The sequence below is a fragment of the Scyliorhinus canicula genome, chromosome 7 (genome assembly GCF_902713615.1).
Source record: "Scyliorhinus canicula chromosome 7, sScyCan1.1, whole genome shotgun sequence".
Lineage (NCBI taxonomy): Eukaryota > Metazoa > Chordata > Chondrichthyes > Carcharhiniformes > Scyliorhinidae > Scyliorhinus > Scyliorhinus canicula.
The window spans coordinates 84777271-84800171 of NC_052152.1; the positions used below are offsets into that span (position 1 = coordinate 84777271).

A 22901-nucleotide genomic window follows, 5' to 3' on the forward strand; every position below is an offset into this window, starting at 1 on the left:
CTTCATAGAACATAGGACAGTACAGCACAGAACAGGCCCTTCAGCCCTCGATGTTGTGCCGAGCCATGATCACCCTACTCAAACCCACGTATCCACCCTATACCCGTAACCCAACAAACCCCCCCCCCCTTAACCTTACTTTTAGGACACTACGGGCAATTTAGCATGGCCAATCCACCTAACCCGCACATCTTTGGACTGTGGGAGGAAACCGGAGCACCCGGAGGAAACCCACGCACACACGGGGAGGACGTGCAGACTCCGCACAGACAGTGACCCAGCCGGGAATCGAACCTGGGACCCTGGAGCTGTGAAGCATTTATGCTAACCACCATGCTACCGTGCTGCCCCTATCTGATACATCTGATTCATCTGATACATCTCTCCGGATTTCATTCTCTCGCTTGATCCAACTTTCCTGTTTCAAAGATTATCCCCAAGGAGTTTTTAAAAACTGTTATTGCTGCAGACGCAGAGCCAATCCCTAATGAACATTCTGAAAACAAAACTTAATCGACTTTGTACAAGTAAGACAGAGATATTAATAAAATATAACTATTTATAAAAAACATTTGGTATATTGCCCATACCATTAAAAAGATTTCCAAAGGTACACACATGGAGCCCATGTTTCCCACGAGCCAATCCAGTAAAAGTTCCTTTTATTAATACTTGTCCATTTGCCTACAAGGTAAGAAAGTAAGAAAAATGGTTACATATGGGGCGAGATTCTCCATTTCAAGTGTTGATGCCAACGCAGAATTCGTGGACATTCACGACAGAAAAACTGGCACCTCACACGCCCCGTCCTATCGGGCACCCAAGGGGAGGAGGCGATTGGACAGTGCCGGTGACTCCAGCAGGGGAGGTGCCGTAACACCGCAGCACCTCGGACCACCCCGCCCCTCCCCTCCTGTCCCTTGTGCATCTCGTGGGCAGAACAGGGTGGCACCATGCCATCCGAGCAGCAGCCGGGCCAATCCAGGTTCAGTCGTCCCAGAAGACGCCCGCCAATGGGGACCCAGGTCACAGGACGGGAATCATAGCAGGCCGCCTCCACTCCTGCTGTACCATCTGGGGATCCATCTAGATGTAGCGTTATGGCCCGTAAGGCCAGGAAGTTAGACACTAGTTAAATTGGCACAGGTGCAGGGCAGCACAGTGGCGCAGTGGTTAGCACTGCAGCTTCACCACGCCAAGGTCCCAGGTTTGATCCTGGCCCTAGGTCACTGTCCGTGTGGAGTTTGCACATTCTCCCCGTGTTTGCGCGGGTTTCGCCTCCACAACTCAAAAGATGTGGGGTGTAGGTGGATTGGCAATGCTAAATTGCCCCTTAATTGGAAAAAAAATTAACTGGGTACTCTAAAGTTTTTTTTTAAAGTTGGCACAGGTGCAAGGTAATTTAGTTATAGGAGCAAGGCACAAATCTGTATATATTTGTTCACATTAAACACCTGCTACCATGGTTACAACCTGCCTAGGTCCTCTGATGGGTGTGAGGGGTGGGCTGGCTGAGGGGGTGTGGGAATGGGAGGACGTTGGCGAGAGTAAATGGGCACACCCTGTGGGTGGCCCCAGCCAGTATTCAGCCCAGCAGCCCACAATTGCCTTGTCTCCATGTCCTACCACCTCTCTCCCTCAGCAGCCACCACTCTGGTTTCACGATTTATAAAAGCACAAGTGAACTGTGCTATCGGGAACAACTCGACCCATTGGAGACGGAGAATCGTGGAGGCCCCGGAGAATATTGAGTTGGGTCCCTAATGATATGCAAACGACATTTACTGTACGTGTGCTCCAGAACACATTGAGGCTGCTTTCGAGATGATGGAGAATTGCGATTTGGCGCAAAATTGGCGATTCTCCACCCAATCGCATTTCCCAATTTCCACATCGGCCAGTGGAAAATCCCGCCCATGACCTTTTCTCCAAGGCAACATACACAGCCATCCAATATTTGTCACCTATAAAGCCAACCGTAAAAGCCAAAGAACAGAGTGGTTTGACATCAGTGAAGTGCCCCACAAATTAACATTTCAGAGCTCGGCAGAAACACTAGCTACCTATGAAGCATTCCAAATATTTACACTTGCTTCAGTCTTCCTTGCCACTTTTACTCACATTTAAAACCATGGCAACTTATCAAAACCTGCATTAGGTACAATCACCAAAATTGAATAACGCTCATCTGTCAAGAGATCTAATCCTAACAATGGCACAGTTCAAAGATCTCAAGAGTTCTCCTGGTGTCTTAGCTAACACTCATTCTTCAACCCACATACCTAAAACTTAATTTATACACAAAGGTGATTCCAAGGAGTGGATTGGAGCATGTTCCAGGCAGGAGGGCTATCATGATTTCTAGGGTGTCGTTGGAGAACCTGGAGCTCGGAGGATTTGGCATTTGCCCCATTGATCACCAGAATATTTTGAAAAAGGATGCCCGGGCAGGTATTAAGGCCGCGTAAACTTAGTAACAGAATCAATGCATGTGCAGACTGGGAGCAGATACTCTCGCTGTTAAAATAAATTCTGTATTTACACGGCGGCACAATGGTTAGCACTGTTGCCTCACACTCCAGGGACCTGGGTTCAATTCCGGCCTCAGGTGACTGTGTAGAGTTTGCACTTTCTCCCTGTGTCTGAATGGGTTTCCTCCAGGTGCTCCGGTTTCCTCCTCCAGTCCAAAGATGTGCAGGTGAGGTGGATTGGCCATGCTAAATTGCCCCTTAGTTTCCAAAAGGTTCAGTGGGGTCACTGGGTTACAGAGATAGGGTGGAGGTATAGACTTATCATAGAATTTACAATTCAGAAGGAGGCCATTCGGCCTATCGAGTCTGCACCGGCTCTTGGAAAGAGCACCCTACCCAAGGGCAACACCTCCACCCTATCCCCATAACCCAGTAACCCCACCCAACACTAAGGGCAATTTTTGGACACTAAGGGCAATTTATCATGGCCAATCTACCTAACCTGCACATCTTTGGACTGTGGGAGGAAACCGGAGCACCCGGAAGAAACCCACGCACACACGGGGAGGATGTGCAGACTCCGCACAGTGACCCAAGCTGGAATCGAACCTTGGACCCTGGAGCTGTGAAGCAATTGTGCTATCCAGTAGCGTGCCCTTTCCAAGGGCCAGTGCAGACTTGATATGCCGAATGGCCTCCTTGTGCACTGTAAATTCTATGATTTATGCCAGTTGTACACCAGCCATCGGCACAAAACCCACAAATAAAGATTTTCAGCTTTGCCTAAGATTTTCAGGCATATCCGATAAGGTTTGCCGAAGTCATGGGTTCTGATATTACATGTGCTTAACCTTCAGGAATGCCTCCAAACAGAACTGTGAACTCAACCAGTCAGGTACTGACTTGGTGAATGAGCAGATAATAGTTCCCTATATGCACACCAACCCTACTGCAGTCACTTCACCGTCTGGAGACTGCCAATGGAACAGGTCACAAGGTTAAGTCATCCCTCCCTCAATGGGAAAAGGACACCTGGATGTCAATGAATTGAGAAAACAGAATGTAATCAGATCCTGCTGGCAGAGCAGCGGAACTGGAGCATCATCCCCAGTGAAGGTTGGTTTTACAATGGTCATTTTCAAAATAAGAACACTTGCTGCCAGTCTCTTAGGGCTCTAATTTCAGAAGTTCGCCGCAATAGATTATCTCGGATTTGCCCGGAACAAGCGCCAGTGTTGATAATTCAGGCGCCATTAGTTTAATTTGAGAGTCCTTGTGGCACTTTGCCTTTTGTATGACCGTTGTTTCATTAGGGAAGTCGCGCGTTTTTTTTTTGTGGTTCAACGATCCTTGCGGCAGGAACAAATAACCTCTGCCAGGGCTGGAAACTCGAAAGCCTGGCGCCAATGTCAACACCAGTCCAAACGAGGTGACGGTAACACTCGGACACCGAGCGACCCCAAACACTCCCGTCTGTTTTTAATATTAAAGTGGCGGCAAATTCCCACAGGAATTTTGCGCCGGAGGAGCAGCCCCGCCCTGCCATGAAAACAATAAATTTACATGTGATTCAAAAACGACGAGTCCATTGACACCGCTGACGAGGTCTGGTAGATCATGGGGGTACGGGTACACATCATGCTGATCCTTCAGGACGCAAACGGCTTTTATCTCCATCTATTGGCGTTTTTCCTCAAATGATAGGGGGCGCATGCGCAGTCCGCTTCCACCCTTTGGGCCCACGGCGCATGTCAATCAGCCTTGCGCTCAAGTTCCTGTGTGCAGCCCTCAGCCCTGGGAACCATAATGTTCCTTCACGTGGCGGGACTGGCTTGTACAAAATGACCTTTATGATTACCAAGAATGGCAGCGCCTGCTTCTCTTTCAGAACACCGTCACAGTCTTGAATCAAAATGATTGACTTTGACAAAGGCCATTTCTCAGGATTGTTGGTGTATTTTGGGTCTTTTTTTGAAACAAAATTATATTACATTGAACTAATTTTTAGAATTAAGTGGAACGCCCAATTGGGCAGCATGATGGTCTGTGACCACTCTGACCATAATTAATGCACGGGGATTGGGCAGGGGAGTAGACCGAGGTAGACCTTTCGGAGGATAGAAAGTGTTGTATCACCTTGCGTAATAGAACATAGAACATAGAACAGTACAGCACAGAACAGGCCCTTCGGCCCTCGAAGTTGTGCCGAGCCATGATCACCCTACTCAAACCCACGTATCCACCTATACCCGTAACCCAACAACCCCCCACCCCTTAACCTTACTTTTTTTTAGGACACTACGGGCAATTTAGCATGGCCAATCCACCTAACCCGCACATCTTTGGACTGTGGGAGGAAACCGGAGCACCCGGAGGAAACCCACGCACACACGGGGAGGACGTGCAGACTCCGCACAGACAGTGACCCAGCCGGGAATCGAACCTGGGACCCTGGAGCTGTGAAGCATATATGCTAACCACCATGCTACCGTGCTGCCCAATATATAATGTATATATATATACATATATATGTATATATATAAGAGTAATGTATATATTACTCTTTTGGACCAGACGAGTTGTTGAAATGAGCAGTAATCTTCTTGTAAAGATAAACTGATTTATTGAGTAATATAAATAAATATTGTGAGTTCTTTTTATTTAATACTCTACTAGTAAAACAGGGTAGCATGGTGGTTAGCATAAATGCTTCACAGCTCCAGGGTCCCAGGTTCGATTCCCGGCTTGGGTCACTGTCTGTGTGGAGTCTGCACGTCCTCCCCCTGTGTGCGTGGGTTTCCTCCGGGTGCTCCGGTTTCCTCCCACAGTCCAAAGATGTGCGGGTTAGGTGGATTGGCCATGCTAAATTGCCCGTAGTGTCCTAATAAAAGTAAGGTTAAGGGGGGGGTTGTTGGGTTACGGGTATAGGGTGGATACGTGGGTTTGAGTAGGGTGATCATGGCTCGGCACAACATTGAGGGCCGAAGGGCCTGTTCTGTGCTGTACTGTTCTATGTTCTAATTGTAGTGGTAACTAATTAAATTATACAGTAAATGCTTTGATAACTAATAACTTATCTCGCTAGCTTTCCGATGTCTGTTCTCTCTGCATTCCTGATACACACTCCTCTTAGAAAGAGCGGGAAAACTATTAATATAGGTCCTGATAGTGAGACCTCTCGTGTTCAATTGCCTGTACTAGCATTACATATATTGATCATGTATATTGATATACATAGAATACTACAGATAGTGGATCCATTGGTTATAATATTTAAATTGGAAGTTGTTTAAACAATTTCAACTCTATCTGGAAGCTAGAGATTTAAACGCTGCGTCTGACGCAAGATGAATCACTTTGCTTCTGTCCCTAGCACGACAGCAAGCAATTGAAATATATAATTTGTTTAATTTTGCTGCTACTGAATAAAAGTCCCTGGACACAGGAAAGGTTCCAGAGTTTTGGGAAATGCTAATGTAATGCTCTTATGCAAAAAGGGAGGGAGACAGAATGTGAAAGTTTGCAGATTGTGATGATATGCCTGTAATATCACAGATGGATGGTGTGTGACCTCCAACCAGCAGGTGGCAGTGCAGACACACCATGCAGCCTCAAGACTGCGGTCAGGTGGCCAGGGACCCTCTTATAAGTGGAGACACATCGGGCCATCAACAGATGGTTGCAGGAGATGGTAGTTAGACATACAGGCAAATGGTCGGTGCCAAATGTGGTTCCAGAGGAGTATAAAGAGACTCCATGATAATGTATCTGAAACAGATTGCACACAAGAGTCAATAAAGATCTTGGTTTGGACAAGTCAAGGTGTTTGGTGGATTCCTTTTCAAGGTGTAGAAGACCAAAAACAACACAGACCAGTTAGTTTACCATCTGTTGTTGAGAAATTGTTCTCAACAATGGGACGGCAACTTATCTAAATGGGGAGAGACTTTGGGGTGCTCTGGTGCAGAGGGAATTGGGTATTCTCGTGCATGGGTCGCAGAAAACTAGCGTGCAGGTAATAAAGCAAATTTGATGATGGCATTTATAGCATATAAAGAAAGGTAAGGAAGTGTTGCAATTGCCCAAGGCATTCGTGAGACTGCACCTGGAGTAGTGCACAATTTAGGTCCCCTTATTTGAGAAGAGATGTATTAGCATTGGGGCAGTTCAGAGGAGCTTCACTAGATTTATTCCAGAGATGAGGGGTTTGTCGTATGAAGGGAGATTGAGCAGTTTAGGCCTTGAGTTAAAAGAATAAGGGGAGATTAAATTGAGGTATGTATGATGAGAAAGTAGATGTGGAATGGATGCTTGCTTTTGTGGGGCATTCTAGAACGCGAGTTCTTAGTCTCAGGATAAGGGGTAGCAAATTAAAAATAGAGATGAGGAGAAACTACTTCTCCCAAAGGATTGTGAATCTGTGGAATTCGCTAACCCAGAGTGTGGTGGATTCTGGGACAGTGAGTAAATTTAAGGACAGGTTAGACAGATTTTTCATTGGTAATGTGTTGAAGGGTTAAAGAGAATGGGCAGGACGGTGGAGTGATGCCATGATGAAATTAGCCATGATTGTATTCAGCGGTGGAGCAGTCTTGAGAGACTAAATTGCCTGCTCTTGCTCCTAGTTCTGATGTTCTAAGTAAGAACTATTCTGTCTAATTTCAGCATCCAGCTCTTGGTCTGTATCCCTGTAGTTAACAGCATCTCAAGCATAAATCTGGTGTTCTTGATTAATAAGGGGATTTCATGATTAATATGGAGATCAGGGGTTATGGGGAGAAGTCAAGAGAATGGGGATGAGGAACTTATCAGCCATAATCGAAGGGTGGAGAAGACACGATGGGTCAAATGGCCTAACTCAGCTACTATATCTTATGGTCTAATGGAGGGTCGTTGAAGACTCAATGGGCCAAATGGCCTCCTTCTGCACTGTAGGGATTCTATGTGTTAAACAGGAGGTGTAGAAACCATGAAGTATGTGAAGAGAGCAGCACGATGGCACAGTGATTAGCACTGTTGCCTCGCAGAGTAAGGGACCCGAGTTCAATTCCGGCCTTGGGTGACTGAGTGGAGGTTGCATGTTCTCCCCATGTCTGCGTGGGTTTCTTCCGGGTGCTCTGATTTCCTTCCACAGTCCAAAGATGTTCAGGTTAGGCGAATTGGCCATGCAAAAATTGCCCCTTAGTGTCCAAAATATGTGCAGGTTATGTGGGTTTATGGGAACAGGCAGTGGAGTGGATCTAGACAGGATGCTCTTTCAGAGGGTCGGCGCTGACTCGATGTGCCGAAAGGCCTCCTGGACAGTAGGAATTCGATGAAATTGGTTGTGTCTGTTTACTGGTTTAAAATTGCTACCTAACCAGCTCCTGTGATCACGGGTGTTGTTCAGTTCACAAGAATTAACGCATAACAGGTGGGTGGCCAGCATTATTCATGCTTTCATTGGCATGGAAGCATGAATATTGAGAGTTAAATAAAGGCACCCATGTCCTCTTAAAGGCATGCTTCACCTGATACCTTTGTCTAGCACTACTGCTTCACAGCACCAGGGTCCCAGGTTCGATTTCCGGCTTGGGTCACTGGTCTGTGTGGAGTCTGCATGTTCTCCCCGTGTCTGCATAGGTTTCCTCCGGGTGCTCCGGTTTCCTTCCACAAGTCCCGAAAGACATGTTGTTAGGTAATTTGGACATTCTGACTTCTCCCTCTGTGTACCCAAACAAGTGCCGGAATGTGGCGACGAGGGGCTTTTCACAGTAACTTCATTGCAGTGTTTTCTTTTCACGTACTAAATAATCTGTCTGAGCTGCACGCAGAAAAATACTTTTCACAGTACCTCGGTACCCCTGACAATAAACAAATCCAATCCAAAGTGGAGTTGCATTTTGGTTCTTGTACACTGTCCAATTGGGATTCTAAAAATTTCAGAAACAATGTTAGTGAGGTCTCTCATTCCCTGATACTGCACTGGGACAGACCAACAGTCAATAGTAAGTTGGATTATGAGGGATGGCAATGATCTCAAGGCAAGAGATGATTCAGGAGTGGCAAGTGGTATAGCAGTCCAGTATTTAGGATCTATTTGTTATATGGGAAGTTTAATAACCACCAGGGTTTCAAAAGTAAGGCTCCTACCTTATATCTCTCATTAGTGTCTCTAGATCTGTGTACCATCTGTAGCTCCTGGACTTACAAGTCTTCCCTCCCCCAAACACCCACAGTTTATTTTATTGATCTTTTATGCCTACTGCCACACTCAGAGAGTCAGTCAGCGCTGAAAGGAGCACTTTGAAGACCTCCTTAACAGAGACTCTGTCTTCAATCCGAGTGTCCTTGAACCCATCTCGCAGCATGCTACCCGCCACAATCTCAGCATTACCCCAACCCGGCACAAGGTCGAAAAGCTAAAGTACAACAAGGAGTAGATGGAATCCCCACCAGAACACTATAATATGACAGAGAAGTACAATTAACATTTCCTTTATCTGGAAGGAGGAAAACATGTCAGGAATCCTCAGAAATACGATAATCGTGACCATTTGTCAAGAAAGATGATAGGTTCGACTGAAGTAGCAACAGGAATTTCCCTGCTGTCAGCCACACTGAAGGTAATTGCAAGAATCCTCCTTAATCACCTCCCATGGCTGAGGACCCCTCCCAGATTATAATGTGGAATTCACCCACGAAGGGGCACAATGGACATTATCTTCACCATGCAGCAGCTATAAGAGAAATGCAGCAAACAGCACCAACCCTTGTGAATTACTTGTTTGATCTCAGAAAAGCCTTTGACACCATCAATCACAAGGGATTATGGAATGTCCTCCATTTCAGCTGTCACCGAATGTTTGGCACCATCCTCATCCGCCTGCTCCACGATGACAAGCAAGTCGTGATCCTGACCAATGGATCCGCCATAGACCTAATTCATATTCGGACTGGGATCAAGCAAGGCTGTGTCATCGCTCTTCTCAATCTTACTTGCTGCAGGGCTTCATCTCACCCTCAGCAATCTCACTGCTAGAGTGGAGCTAAACTACAGAACAAATGGGAATCAATCTCCACCACCTGCAGGCCCCATCCTTTTGTCATTGAAATATAGTACTCAGACAATACTAGCGTCTGTGTAGACTCAAGAGGCCGAGCACCAAGACACCGCCAACACCTTCACTAAGACATAAAAGAGCATAGGCATTGCACTAAACATCCACAAACAAAGGCTCTTTACCAATCTGCCCTCACGACACAGCACTGCCCCCTGGTTATCAAAATCCACAACAAGGCCTTTGGGGCCAACTGTCAACAATGGCAAATATTGACAACGAGATTCAACTTCACCTTCAGTGTACCAATGCAGCCTTTGGTCACCTGAGGAACAGAGTGTTTGAAGAGTAGGACCTGCACATGCTCATGGTCTACGGAACAGTAGTGATATTTGCCCTACTGTATGGCTGTAGAAGGGAAATTAATGTGAGGAATTATTAATATGAATTACCCGCTTAGAGAATACATTAATATTAGTTGCTATTATAGAAAAAGCACTTGCTAAAGCATGATGGGATTGCTGACTATATTTTAACACTGTTTTTAGCAAGAAAACTGCTTCGAAATAGTATTTTAGATTTGGCATTATTATACTGACGAGACGTTTTTCGCCAAGGGCAAGAAATATGTACTTTCCCACGGTTTGTTTACTATAAACATGGCCAGTCAGATGCTGTTTTCTTTCCAGAGCTGTTTATTTCAGACTATAAAGATATGCTTTCTTCTGTCTAACCTCAGAGTTGTTATGGGAGAGGCGTTTTCAGAACCCCGAAATGTATCATGGAGTTCAACCAACCTCCCCCTTTAATGTATTGTTGCTTTTGAAGCAGGTGTGGTATTACAATTACGGACACGTGGGTTTTTAAACACAAAACAATGTTTATTCCATGAACTCAACTTAACCTTTTAAATAAACATTGGATCACTTAACACCCCTTACTTCAAAGATAACCCCGAAAATAATACAACACTAAATAATCCTTCAGTTGTTCCTTTAAACATCCAAGAGACTTAATACCTTTAACAACAGAAACACATCAGGTTAAAGACATTACTATTATGAGTTTAAATCACCCAAATGATTCAGAGATAGTCTTTCATGGCAGAGATCACAGCAGATCCAGCTCACTGCATACACAGACACACCCAAGCTCTTTTCCTCAAAACTGAAACCAAAAACAGAAGTGAGCTCAGCTCAGCTCCCCCACCGCCTGACATCACTTCAGTAATATAAGCTGCTTCATTTCGTAAAGGTACATTGCTTAAACATCCATTTCTTGAATGTACACTCACGTGACACCTCCACCCAAGAAAAAAAACCCATCAACTTCAAAATGGTTTCATTTTTCACTTTTGCACCATCCACTAAGAAATGTACAGTAAATATACTTTTTTATTTCACAAAAGAAAACACATGCAAACAGGCATAATAATAAAGTCCATCTTTCCCGTTCTTCTTCCTCCAACCAAAAACCTTCTCAATTGACAGTCTCTTTGAACAAGAAAGTCTCTGCACGATCCATCCATGGGGCTGTTTAGCACACTGGGCTAAATCGCTAGCTTTGAAAGCAGATCAAGGCAGGCCAGCAGCACGGTTCGATTCCCGTAACAGCCTCCCCGAACAGGCGCCGGAATGTGGCAACTAGGGGCTTTTCACAGTAACTTCATTGAAGCCTACTCGTGACAATAAGCGATTTTCATTTTTCATTTCATTCCTCTACTCTTCGGCATTTCTCTTTAGAACCAGATACTTTAGTTCAACTTGACCAGAGAGTCCCTTGCAATTCTCCAATACAGGAGCATCGGTTATCACAGCATTCAGGCAGTCACATGCCTGTTGAAAGTCCGCTATCCAGTGCAAATTTTGACGTTTCTTTAGCAAGTCCATCAGTGGAGTAATCACGCCACAAAGGTTTTGCACAAAGGTTCAATTAAATCCACTCATGCTAAGAAATCGCATTATTTCCCTTCGTCTTGAGGGTATCGGAAACTCCTCAAGGAAAGTGATTCGGGCTTCTCCAAATTTACTTACGGCTAGGTTCATCACCATCATCCTGAATTCGATCGAAAAACTCCATCCGATGTTTTAAATGTTCTTTCCACGTCTGGAAGTTGGAAATAAAACCAGATTGTCCCACTTTCTCAATGCAATCCGTCAAACGTGGGACAGGGTAAGAGTCCGTTCTTGTAACTGCATTCACCTTTCAATAGTCCCCACACAACCATTGGGTACCTTCTGGTTTAGGTACCATCACTATGGGTGAGCTCTATTGGCTGCAACCCACTTCAATTCTGCCAATTTTCAGCATACTCTCAATCTCTCTGTTAACCTGTGCCAATTTTAAAGGATTAAATCTATATGGATGTTGTTTGATAGGAACAGTATTTCCCACATCTACATCATGTATAGCCATTTTAGTACTTCCCAATTTATCTCTACAAACTTGCCCATGTGATATCAATAACTCTTTCAGGTCAGTTCGTTTTTCCTCTGGAAGGTAACTTAATTCATCCCAATTTTTAAGAACATCCTCATTTTCCAATTTAATTTGAGGTATGTCAAATTCACAGTCATCTGGATTTGGTTCGTCACTTTGAGTTAGAATCATTAAAACCTCTTTTCTCTCCTTCCCTTTCAAAGTACCTTTTAAGCATATTCACATGACACACTGGGTGAGTCTTCCTTCTATCTGGTGTTTTTACCACATAATTCACCTCACTTAATTTCCTTTCAATCTGATACGGTCCACAAAACCTAGCTTTTAAAGGCTCACCTACCACTGGTAACAACACTAAAACTTTATCCCCACTGGCAAAACTACGAACTTTGGATTTCTTGTCCGCTACCCGTTTCATCACATTTTGTGCAACTTTCAAATGTTGTCTCGCCAATTCACCTGCTCTATTTAATCGTTCCCTAAAATTTGACACGAAATCCAATAGTGTAATTTCCGATTTCTCACCCACCACTTTTTCCTTAATCAATTTAAGTGGTCCTCTTACCTCATGACCAAAAATTAGTTCAAAAGGACTAAATTTGGTAGATTCATTAGGTGAATCCCTAATTGCAAACAGTACAAATGGAATTCCTTTATCCCAATCCTCTGGATAATCTTGACAATATGCCCTCAAATAGTCTTTAATGTCTGATGCCACCTTTCTAACGCTCCCTGTTAACCTGGATGGTACGCAGTTGATTTAAATTGTTTTATTTCTAAGCTATCCATAACTTCTTTGAATAACTTTGAAGTAAAATTTGATCCTTGATCCGATTGAATTTCTGTGGGTGGTCCATATCTGGTAAAGAATTTAAGTAACTCCTCCACAATCCGTTTAGCTGTAATATTACGTACTGGAATGGCCTCTAGAAACCTAGTAGACACATCCATTATAGTCAAAAGATATTGATTCCCACTTTTTTTTAGGAAGAGGTCCTACACAATCGATTAGGACCCTTGTAAAAGGTTCCTCAAATGCTGGAATGGGTATTAAGGGCGCTGGATTTATCACTGCTTGAGGTTTCCCTATCACTTGACATGTGTGACATGATTGAAAAAATTAACTCCATCTTTATCTAGTCCAGGCCAATAAAAATGTTTCTGGATTTTAGCTTGAGTTTTCCTTATTCCCAAATGACCTCCCACTGGTACCTCATGTGCAACTCGCAACACCTCCTTTCTATACCTTACCGGCAATACTATTTGATGAACGTCTGCCCACTTTTCATCAGCCTGCATATGTACAGGTCTCCATTTTCTCATCAAGACATCACTTTTACGGTAATAACACTCTGGTATACTCTCAGATTCCTCTTCCGTATATACTTTCTGATATATCTGTTTTATTTCTAAATCTTTCTGTTGTAACTCCACCAATTTTCCTGAACTAAAAATATCCTCCTCATCCTCCACCTGTTCTTGTACTTTTTCAACCAGCTGATCAAAAATCGTTTCTGATAATTGCACTTCAACTTCATCTTCACTCTTTGATTTCTCCTTTTGTCTTAACCTGTGACTTTGCAACCTTGTTACTACACAATCCGGAAAAATCCCAGGATATTCGTCCTTCAACACTTCAGTTGTCTGATTTTCCACTGGCTTATCAACCACAGTAGGCATCACTCCCACCTGCGATCCAGCTATATCATTACCCAAGATAAACTGTATTCCTGGACAAGATAGTTTCTCTATTACTCCTACAACCTTACCTTATATAATGGAACGCTACTCTTCTCACCCTGAATTCCACATATCACCACCTTTTCTGGCAACGTTCTTCCCAAACTACATAATTCCTCTTCTCTTACCATTAAAGATTGACTAGCCCCTGTATCTCTTAAAATTGTGAATTCTTTACCTGCTCCTCCTGATACACATGAGTAAACTTTACCCACACAAGTAAATTCTTTAAAGACATCTGGCACCTTCTTAACAATTACTTCTTGAACAGGCTGTACAATCGTTTGCACCTCCTTCGCTTCCCTTGGGCTTTCCTTTACCACTCTAACAAATCCCACTGTCTTATCCTGTTTTACCACATCAGCCTTCCCTATGCTTTTCTTCAATCACCAACACTGTGACTTTACATGGCCTAGTTTATTACAGTGAAAACATTTGAAACTTTTCATCTCTTTTCCACCCTCGTGGATTTCTTTTTTAATCTGAGGTACACTCTCTTTATTGTCTCCCATCAGATCACCTTTACCTTTCCCACTTGAGTATTTCTCATGTCCCCAGTTTCTATCCCTCACCGGCTGAAACTGATGTCAGAAACCAATCTTTGATTTATGAACTAATTCATAATCATCTGCCATTTCTGCTGCTAATCTCGCAGTTTTAACCCTCTGTTCTTCCACATGCGTTCTCACTACATCAGGAATTGAATTTTAAACTCCTCCAAAAGTATAATTTCTTTGAGAGCTTCATACGTTTCATCTATTTTCAAAGCCCTTATCCACCTATCAAAATTACTCTGTTTGAGCCTTTCAAACTCCATGTATGTTTGACCAAATTCTTTCCTTAAATTTCTAAACCTTTGTAAGCTTCAGGCACTAGCTCATATGCACTCAAGATCAATTTCTTCACCTGCTCATATGTTCCAGATACCTCCTCCGGTAGTGATGCAAACACTTCACTTGCTCTACCTACCAGCTTTGTTTGAATCAGTAATACCCATGTAGAAGTGGATTTCATTTGGAACTTCGCTGATAGGGTTAATATAACAGTTCTGAAAAGCTCTGTGAAAGAGATGTCAACAGGTCAAAGGATGAAATAAAGGGTGCGTGTTCTGACCGGCATCTGTGAAAGCAGAGATGTCAGAAGGTCATGGGATGGAAAAAGGGGAGTGTGGCTTTAGTACTATTTAATGTTCTGACCCGCATCTGTGAAAGCAGAGAGGTCAAAAAGTCAAAGAATGGAATGAATGGGAAGCGTTACTTTATTGCGGAGATAGCGCAATTAAGCTCGTTTGACCAATTGAAACAAATAAACATTGAAATGTAACAGGAATGGGCTTTGGAGTGAGTTAAGCCAGATGGCCATGGGATACAAAAACCTTTGTAATAATATTAATAGTGACTTGTGCTAATGATTATGTCAAAAATAACCTCCCGACCTCGAAGAATAATTCCATATATGTACATGTTCTGGATCCTTGCCAAATCATAGGTGTATCTAGGAATTTAAGGGGACCACCCCTAAGCTGTAAAATGTATAAAAATACAGTCCTTATTCTGGGATTTTGGCACTTCTCGAAGGTGGTTACCCGACTGCTTAGAGATTTGTCCCGGCCGTGAATAAACGAATATTCGTTACTGACGTGTTCGAGTGTTTTACTTCTGGACTGACGATCAGATACGTGAAAGCGCAATTCACATTTGGTGGCCCGTACGGGGATCTCCAGAGGGGTCTGCGCAACTAACCGGCGTAATCGACTGAGCTCGTTCAAAGTAGAGGACGAATTTGGCCCCCAACGTGAGTAAAAATTTCTTTTCCACCTTGGTATTCGCCTACTACTAGTTTGATCGTTGCTCAGCCTTGCCGTTGGTTTGTCGAGAAGCCTCTGCAAGATCCAGGTCAGTCCAGCGAACCCGTTTTAAAGAGGGTAAGTGAGTGAACCCTGCGGTTATCGTCTCTAGGGGCAGCCTGAGACTGCCGCTGTGATTCCAGGCAGTGTTCGCTGGAGTTACGGGCGGGGTTGTCAGGACTGCTAGGGGCAGCCTGGGACTGCCGCCGTGATTCCAGGCAGTGTTCGCTGGAGTTACGGGCGGGGTTGTCAGGACTGCTAGGGGCAGCCTGGGACTGCCGCCGTGATTCCAGGCAGCGTTCGCTGGAGTTACGGGCGGGGTTGCCAGGACTGCTAGGGGCAGCCTGAGACTGCCGCCGTGATTCCAGGCAGTGTTCGCTGGAGTTACGGGCGGGGTTGTCAGGACTGCTAGGGGCAGCCTGGGACTGCCGCCGTGATTCCAGGCAGCGTTCGCTGGAGTTACGGGCGGGGTTGCCAGGACTGCTAGGGGCAGCCTGAGACTGCCGCCGTGATTCCAGGCAGTGTTCGCTGGAGTTACGGGCGGGGTTGTCAGGACTGCTAGGGGCAGCCTGGGACTGCCGCCGTGATGCCAGGCAGCGTTCGCTGGAGTTACGGGCGGGGTTGCCAGGACTGCTAGGGGCAGCCTGAGACTGCCGCCGTGATTCCAGGCAGTGTTCGCTGGAGTTACGGGCGGGGTTGTCAGGACTGCTAGGGGCAGCCTGGGACTGCCGCCGTGATTCCAGGCAGCGTTCGCTGGAGTTACGGGCGGGGTTGCCAGGACTGCTAGGGGCAGCCTGAGACTGCCGCCGTGATTCCAGGCAGCGTTCGCTGGAGTTACGGGCGGGGTTGTCAGGACTGCTAGGGGCAGCCTGAGACTGCCGCCGTGATTCCAGGCAGCGTTCGCTGGAGTTACGGGCGGGGTTGTCAGGACTGCTAGGGGCAGCCTGAGACTGCCGCCGTGATTCCAGGCAGCGTTCGCTGGAGTTACGGGCGGGGTTCTCAGGACTGCTAGGGGACGATTCCGGGCTGTGGGCTCCGGACGGGACTGCCGCCGTGATTCCAGGCAGCGTTCTCTGGAATTTACGGGCGGGGTTCTCGGAGCCTATCCCCCGGTATAACCCATACCTTCACCGAAGAATTTTACCTACTTACCCCTTAATAGCATTGGTGTCCTGGGTCCTGCGTTATTAAGGAAGTGAAGTAAGCTAATAACCACTTAAAATCTGGTCTTCTTGAGTTGTATTAGCTGTTTAAACTCGGCTGCTTTCCTTGTCTTTCTCCAGCCGGCTGCGTCTCTCTCTCTCTCTCTCTCTCTCTCTCTCCTGTTGCTGTTGCAGAGTGCTGCTGCCTCTGCTCCCTGGGTTTATATTCTCTTTCGAAGAGTTATTAAGTTTTAACGACTGTATTGTAAATGGGCTTGTTTCACTTTGATAGTTTAAAAGTATCTTTGATGTAAACATCTTACTACAACTAATTATTCATTTTGGGCATATCGTCTCCTCTCAGATCTGATTTTTAAAAATGCTTTCGTTTCAATAGTTAACTTTTATTTCTGTGATTTCAAATCGTTTAATTTTCCAATTGTCCCCAGTTCATAACTTTGCCTTTGATTTTGACTTAAATGGTGTTTCTCGTAGCCAGGTCATCTCCAATTTTCTTTTAATTAACTTGATGTTCGTAGAATTTTACCCCTTAAATTGACACTAAATTCGACTGAGCATCTTCCATTCTTTCCAGCTGTTTACTAAGAGAGTTTATTTCAATTAAGGTGTGAAACTTTGCTTTTAGCTGTAGGCTAAAATTTAACTTGGTTGTGACTTGAAAGACTTGCCTGTTTTAAACATTCGTCACTTAATGCAATTGAAACTCTCATCCATGCTTTTTCAGATGCTTCCTGAGATAGTTACATTCCATGAAGGTGTGAGCCATTGTTTTAGCTTACCACATGAAGCCTGTGTGTCTGCTGAAACCTGCTTGTGAGCAAGAATCTGCATTTTATAACCCTGCTCTTTGCAGCTGCTATTAACCTTTTGTGGGATCTTTCCCTGTACCCTCTCAAACCAGATATTGCCAGACTTTCATGTTTCAAATGACACATTTTTCTGTATTATCAAGAACCCACCGCAAAGAAATTAATTGCCTTGTGGAGGGAATACTGTCAGTCAGTGAAAGATGCATCTATACTGGCTAGCTGGCAGGAAAATGCCTCAAAATTGGGTATTGGTCTCACCAAAGGGGGAATTGTTAAAACAGTAGAGGTCTTACAAAGGGAATGTCAAGAATATAAGAAACGTAAGAATGCTACTCCTACCCCGGCGCCGGTCAGCAATGCGAAGCAAGGTTGGGAGGAGGGGGACGATGGGGATGAAGAACCTCTGTTCAATTGCGGGGGACGTCAGAAGCCCCCACAGCCCCCACAGCCTCCACAGCCCCTACAGCCTCCACAGCCTCCACGGCCACCTCCGCCACCGCCCCTGGAATGTGATCAGTATTATGAGTAACTCAGTATGTTCAGAACTACATTGGTCTCAGAATAAACAGATAAAGAATTTGTGCTGGGCAGCAGTCAGCTGCGGCAGACTTCGCAACTGCTGCGTTGAAATTGACACTGCATGGCTCCGCAGGGTCCTAGTGCCCGCTGATCACAAACAGTCACTAGCAGAACCGCCTCAAGGAGGCACTCCTCCAGGCCCCTGCTCTTGGTCGACCCTTATATGATCGCCCTTTTCAGCTCTATTGCACAGTCCTTGCCGACTGCGCCACAGCTGTCCTGACCCAACGCCACGGCGACCGCTGTCGCCCGGTTGCATACTATTCCTCTAAACTCGATCCGGTAGCCCTTGGCTATCCTATCTGTACCCAAATTCTTGCAGCTATCTACAACAGCCTGCAATCGGCTGCTAATATTACCCTCCAACAAGATATCACTGTCTATAGTTCCCATTCTGTTACGGCCTTTTTGGGACAGCTACAGACTCAGCATCTCACGATGGCTCGTCAGAACAAATATGAGATTGCTCTCCTTAATAACCCGAAGATCCAGTTTGCCCACTGCACCGCTATCAACCCTGCTGACTTTTTGACGCATCCTCCCACAGACATGCGCGACCCAACTCATGACTGTCTGCAACTGTTGCAAGAAGTCTCCTCGGTTCGAGACGACCTCTCCGATATACCCCTCCCAAGTGCAGATTGTTCCTTTTTCACCGATGGAAGTTCTTCCGTCGGCGAAAGGGGGGATAGACAATCTGGCTATGCAATCATCGATCAAGACGGTGATGGAAAAACAGAGGATTTCTAACCTCCGCTGGTACACCCATCTCACACCAGCAGTTAGTAACACAGTTATTGCAGGCCCTTATGCTCCCAGACAAGATAGCGGTGATAAAATGCGCAGCGCATACAAAAGGCACTGGACTGGTGGAAACGGGCAACAGGAGAGCGGACGAGAAGGCAAAAGAAATTTCTAAATCTGGCAAACTAATGGTGCCTAGAATGATGAGGCAGACTAAAACCACCCCCGGAAAAGTCTCCCTCTGAAAAACCTATGCCAACCATTGCTGACATAATCCAAATGCAGGAGGACACTCCTGCAGCTGCTGTAAATATGTGGAAAAACTTAGGATGTATATATGATATCGAAAATAAGCTGTGGGTCACCCCGGTAGGACAAACATGTATGCCCGATGCATTGGCAGCCTGGGTGACCGAATGTGTACACTTTGCAACTCACTGTGGAGCTCGTGCCACAGGGGACATATTGTTAAAAAGCTGGTGGCACCCACGACTGCAAGAAATGGCCCAACAAATTAGCAGTCGGTGCCTAATCTGTCAACAGCACAACCCCGGTAAGGCCGTCCCCTGTGATCCTGGCACAACCCCCTTACCTAAAGGTCCATTTGAGACCCTACAAACGGATTACATTGAGTTGGAAAGATGTCCATGCTATAAATATGTGTTAGTCATTGTGGACACTTTTAGCAAATGGATCGAGGCCTACCCGACTACGGATAACAAGGCCTCGACAGTAGTTAAGGTGTTAATGCGAGAAATTGTTCCGCGATTTGGAATTCCAGCCCGGCTGAGCTCTGACAATGGTCCCCACTTCATAGGTCAAATCAATAAGGAATTCTGTGCTCTGCTTGGAATAAAGCAACAGTTTCATTGTGCCTACAGACCACAAGCCGCTGGAGTGGTGGAAAGGGCTAATCAGACTCTAAAGACTAAACTCGCTAAACTACAAGCAGACACTGGGGCCACTTGGCTCAAACTCCTGCCTTTAGCACTCTTCCAGCTACGTGCCACCCCCGCAGGAAAAACTCGCCTAAGCCCAGCGGAAATACTATATGGCAGACCCTTTCGAACGCCTTGGGACAGCAGTGTTCCACGGAATGTTCAATTCCATTACATGACTACCGAGATGGCTAATTATATATTAACACTAACTAGAATTTTGAAAGGATTACACTCCCGAGTTCGTGCCACCCAGGAAGAAGTCCCCTCCATTACTCATGACGTCTCCATCAACCCTGGGGATTATGTCCTAATTCGAAATTGGACACGTAAAGGTTTGGAACCTCGATGGGAGGGTCCCCTACAGGTTCTACTCACTACCCCCACTGCTGTAAAAGTGGAGGGCCGGAACGCATGGGTACATATGCACCATTGTAAGTTAATTAAGTATCCATGATGTTCTAAACTTTTCCTTTAAGTCCTAGGAACACGAGTACCAGGATGAGGCCCCTCTTCGCCGTCACAATACTCGCCACCCTGCTCTCTCTCGCTGCATCCGAAAGAAGGAGATGCCTGTACGGAAGCCGACACCCACCCATGTGCCGGGAAGGAACCCCACGATGTGGAACAATGACAGATCTCCGATGGATCACCACCGCTATCAGAAACTGCCCGACCACCGTTCCTCCCGACGACCAGAAGCGCCGATTCCTGATTACGTACATGGTTCTAATGTACGATCGCCGCACATGCAGGTGGAACCACCGGTGCATTGATAAGGACAGGGTACAAATTTTACCATCAAGGACTACTCACCCCTACTCGCCTTCCAGAAGGAAGCGGGCAACGCACCATGTAACGGCAAATTCATTTCTGTTTATGTCCTATGTCTATGCTAAGAAAGTGGGTGTCTCCTCTTGCTGGGTATGTACACAGGTCCCGACCCATGCCCATGGAGGCGTTCCCTTGATATCTGTTCCTTTCTCGATCGAACAGACGGCTGAATGGGTTATATTCCAGAACAGGACAGTAACTAGTCACTCTGCCTTACCAACCAGGGCCTCCAGGTCCTCCTCTGTAAACCACAGGGAAGCAGCCCAAGAATGGCTGAGTGCCGGCTACCCTTTGCGGGATTTTTTTGGTTGGCGACAGCCATCTTACTCAGCAGATCGCACACCCCCGTTCTTCAATATCCAGAACCCCCAGACCGGAACGGTCTGCTTACTCCGGGAAGTACGAACTCCTGGAACAAATGTGTTAGGAACCAGTTCATGTAAGTACACTTTTAGTCTTACTGACTGGAAAGGCCACGCCATCATCAATAACATTAGGGACCGAATGTTGCACTTACATTCCAGACAGTTCAGAGAATATCACGCGTCTGGTAACCCATATCAGAGATGGAGTACAGCGCTTGCGACTCGCCGGTCAGGCTGACTGGTGGAGCTGGATGTGGTCCAATTCTTGGGCCACTTACCTGTTCCATGGGCTCATTATCTTCGTTACCATCTGTTTGTTGCTCTGTATCATAGCTACTGGTGTGAAATGCCTATGCAACCGTTTGGGTGCCACTGCATTACCACAGATGCTTCAGAGATCCGCCCTAGACGAAAAAGAAAAACTGGTTCCACCTACCCCTGACCTATATGAGGAAGTGGCATCCTGCCGGAGCCTAGTAGAGGAGGAGTACCTCCGCCTCGCTCTCATTTCCATCTAAAGTATCCTGAGTGTTATGTGATCATGGAATGATCAAAGGGGGGAATGTAGAAGTGGATTTCATTTGGAACTTCGCTGATAGGGTTAATATAACAGTTCTGAAAAGCTCTGTGAAAGAGATGTCAACAGGTCAAAGGATGAAATAAAGGGAGCGTGTTCTGACCGGCATCTGTGAAAGCAGAGATGTCAGAAGGTCATGGGATGGAAAAAGGGGAGTGTGGCTTTAGTACTATTTAATGTTCTGACCCGCATCTGTGAAAGCAGAGAGGTCAAAAAGTCAAAGAATGGAATGAATGGGAAGCGTTACTTTATTGCGGAGATAGCGCAATTAAGCTCGTTTGACCAATTGAAACAAATAAACATTGAAATGTAAAAGGAATGGGCTTTGGAGTGAGTTAAGCCAGATGGCCATGGGATACAAAAACCTTTGTAATAATATTAATAGTGACTTGGGCTAATGATTATGTCAAAAATAACCTCCCGACCTCGAAGAATAATTCCATATATGTACATGTTCTGGATCCTTGCCAAATCATAGGTGTATCTAGGAATTTAAGGGGACCACCCCTAAGCTGTAAAATGTATAAAAATACAGTCCTTATTCTGGGATTTTGGCACTTCTCGAAGGTGGTTACCCGACTGCTTAGAGATTTGTCCCGGCCGTGAATAAACGAATATTCGTTACTGACGTGTTCGAGTGTTTTACTTCTGGACTGACGATCAGATACGTGAAAGCGCAATTCACACCCACATGTCCTGTGGCCAGTTCATTTGTTTAGCTACCTTCTCAAATGAAATGAAATAGGCTTCCACTTCCTTCTCATCAAACCTTGGCAATGCTTGGACACATTTATATAGATTCCCACCAAGCCTTCGACTATGACGCTCTTTCTCACTATCATCATCACTATCATCCAACTGTATGTTTCCCTTTACGTCTGCCAATTTTAATTGACTGTCATGTTTCATGGCCGTTTTCTGAAGTTCAAACTCTCTCCCTTTATCTTTTTCCCTGATCTGTATCTCCCTTTCTTTTTCTCTTAGGGCTAGGGCTATTCTTTCTTTTCTCCTTTCTTCTCTCTCCTTTTCTTTTTCCTCTCTCTCGCTTTCGTATTCAAGCCACTTTAATTCTTTCCCATGTTCCATTTGTTTAATTTGCAACTGAATTTTTGCCATTTCCAATGAGTCAAACTCTATCTCAGGCAACTTTAAATGCTTAACCACTGCCATAATTACCTCATCTTTTCACATTTTGTCAGGTAATGTTAACTGCAACGTTTTTGCCAAACCTAACAGTCTGCTTTTCGTCTCTGTCCATAAAGTACTGCATGTGACAATCTCCACCCCCAAAAATTCTGAGCCTCTGAAAGAGCCATTGTCCACAACACACTTAAACTAAAATACCACACTGGAAAA

The 22901-nt window shown here is 45.3% G+C and overlaps 1 protein-coding gene across 3 annotated transcripts in view; it reads right to left on the reverse strand.

Moving 5' to 3' along the window:
- Positions 1 to 4180, reverse strand: part of LOC119969096 (superoxide dismutase [Cu-Zn]-like) — a 123018-nt gene extending 118838 nt beyond the window's left edge. For all 3 annotated transcript variants that reach the window (XM_038802298.1, XM_038802296.1, XM_038802294.1), the window contains exons 1-2: positions 4035 to 4180; positions 591 to 684 (exon numbers count right to left, since the gene is read on the reverse strand). In XM_038802298.1, coding sequence (XP_038658226.1) covers positions 591 to 684; positions 4035 to 4148 — 208 coding nt within the window. In that variant the 5' untranslated portion in view covers positions 4149 to 4180. The remainder of the gene's footprint in view (positions 1 to 590; positions 685 to 4034) is intronic.
- Positions 4181 to 22901: the final 18721 nt, after the last annotated feature.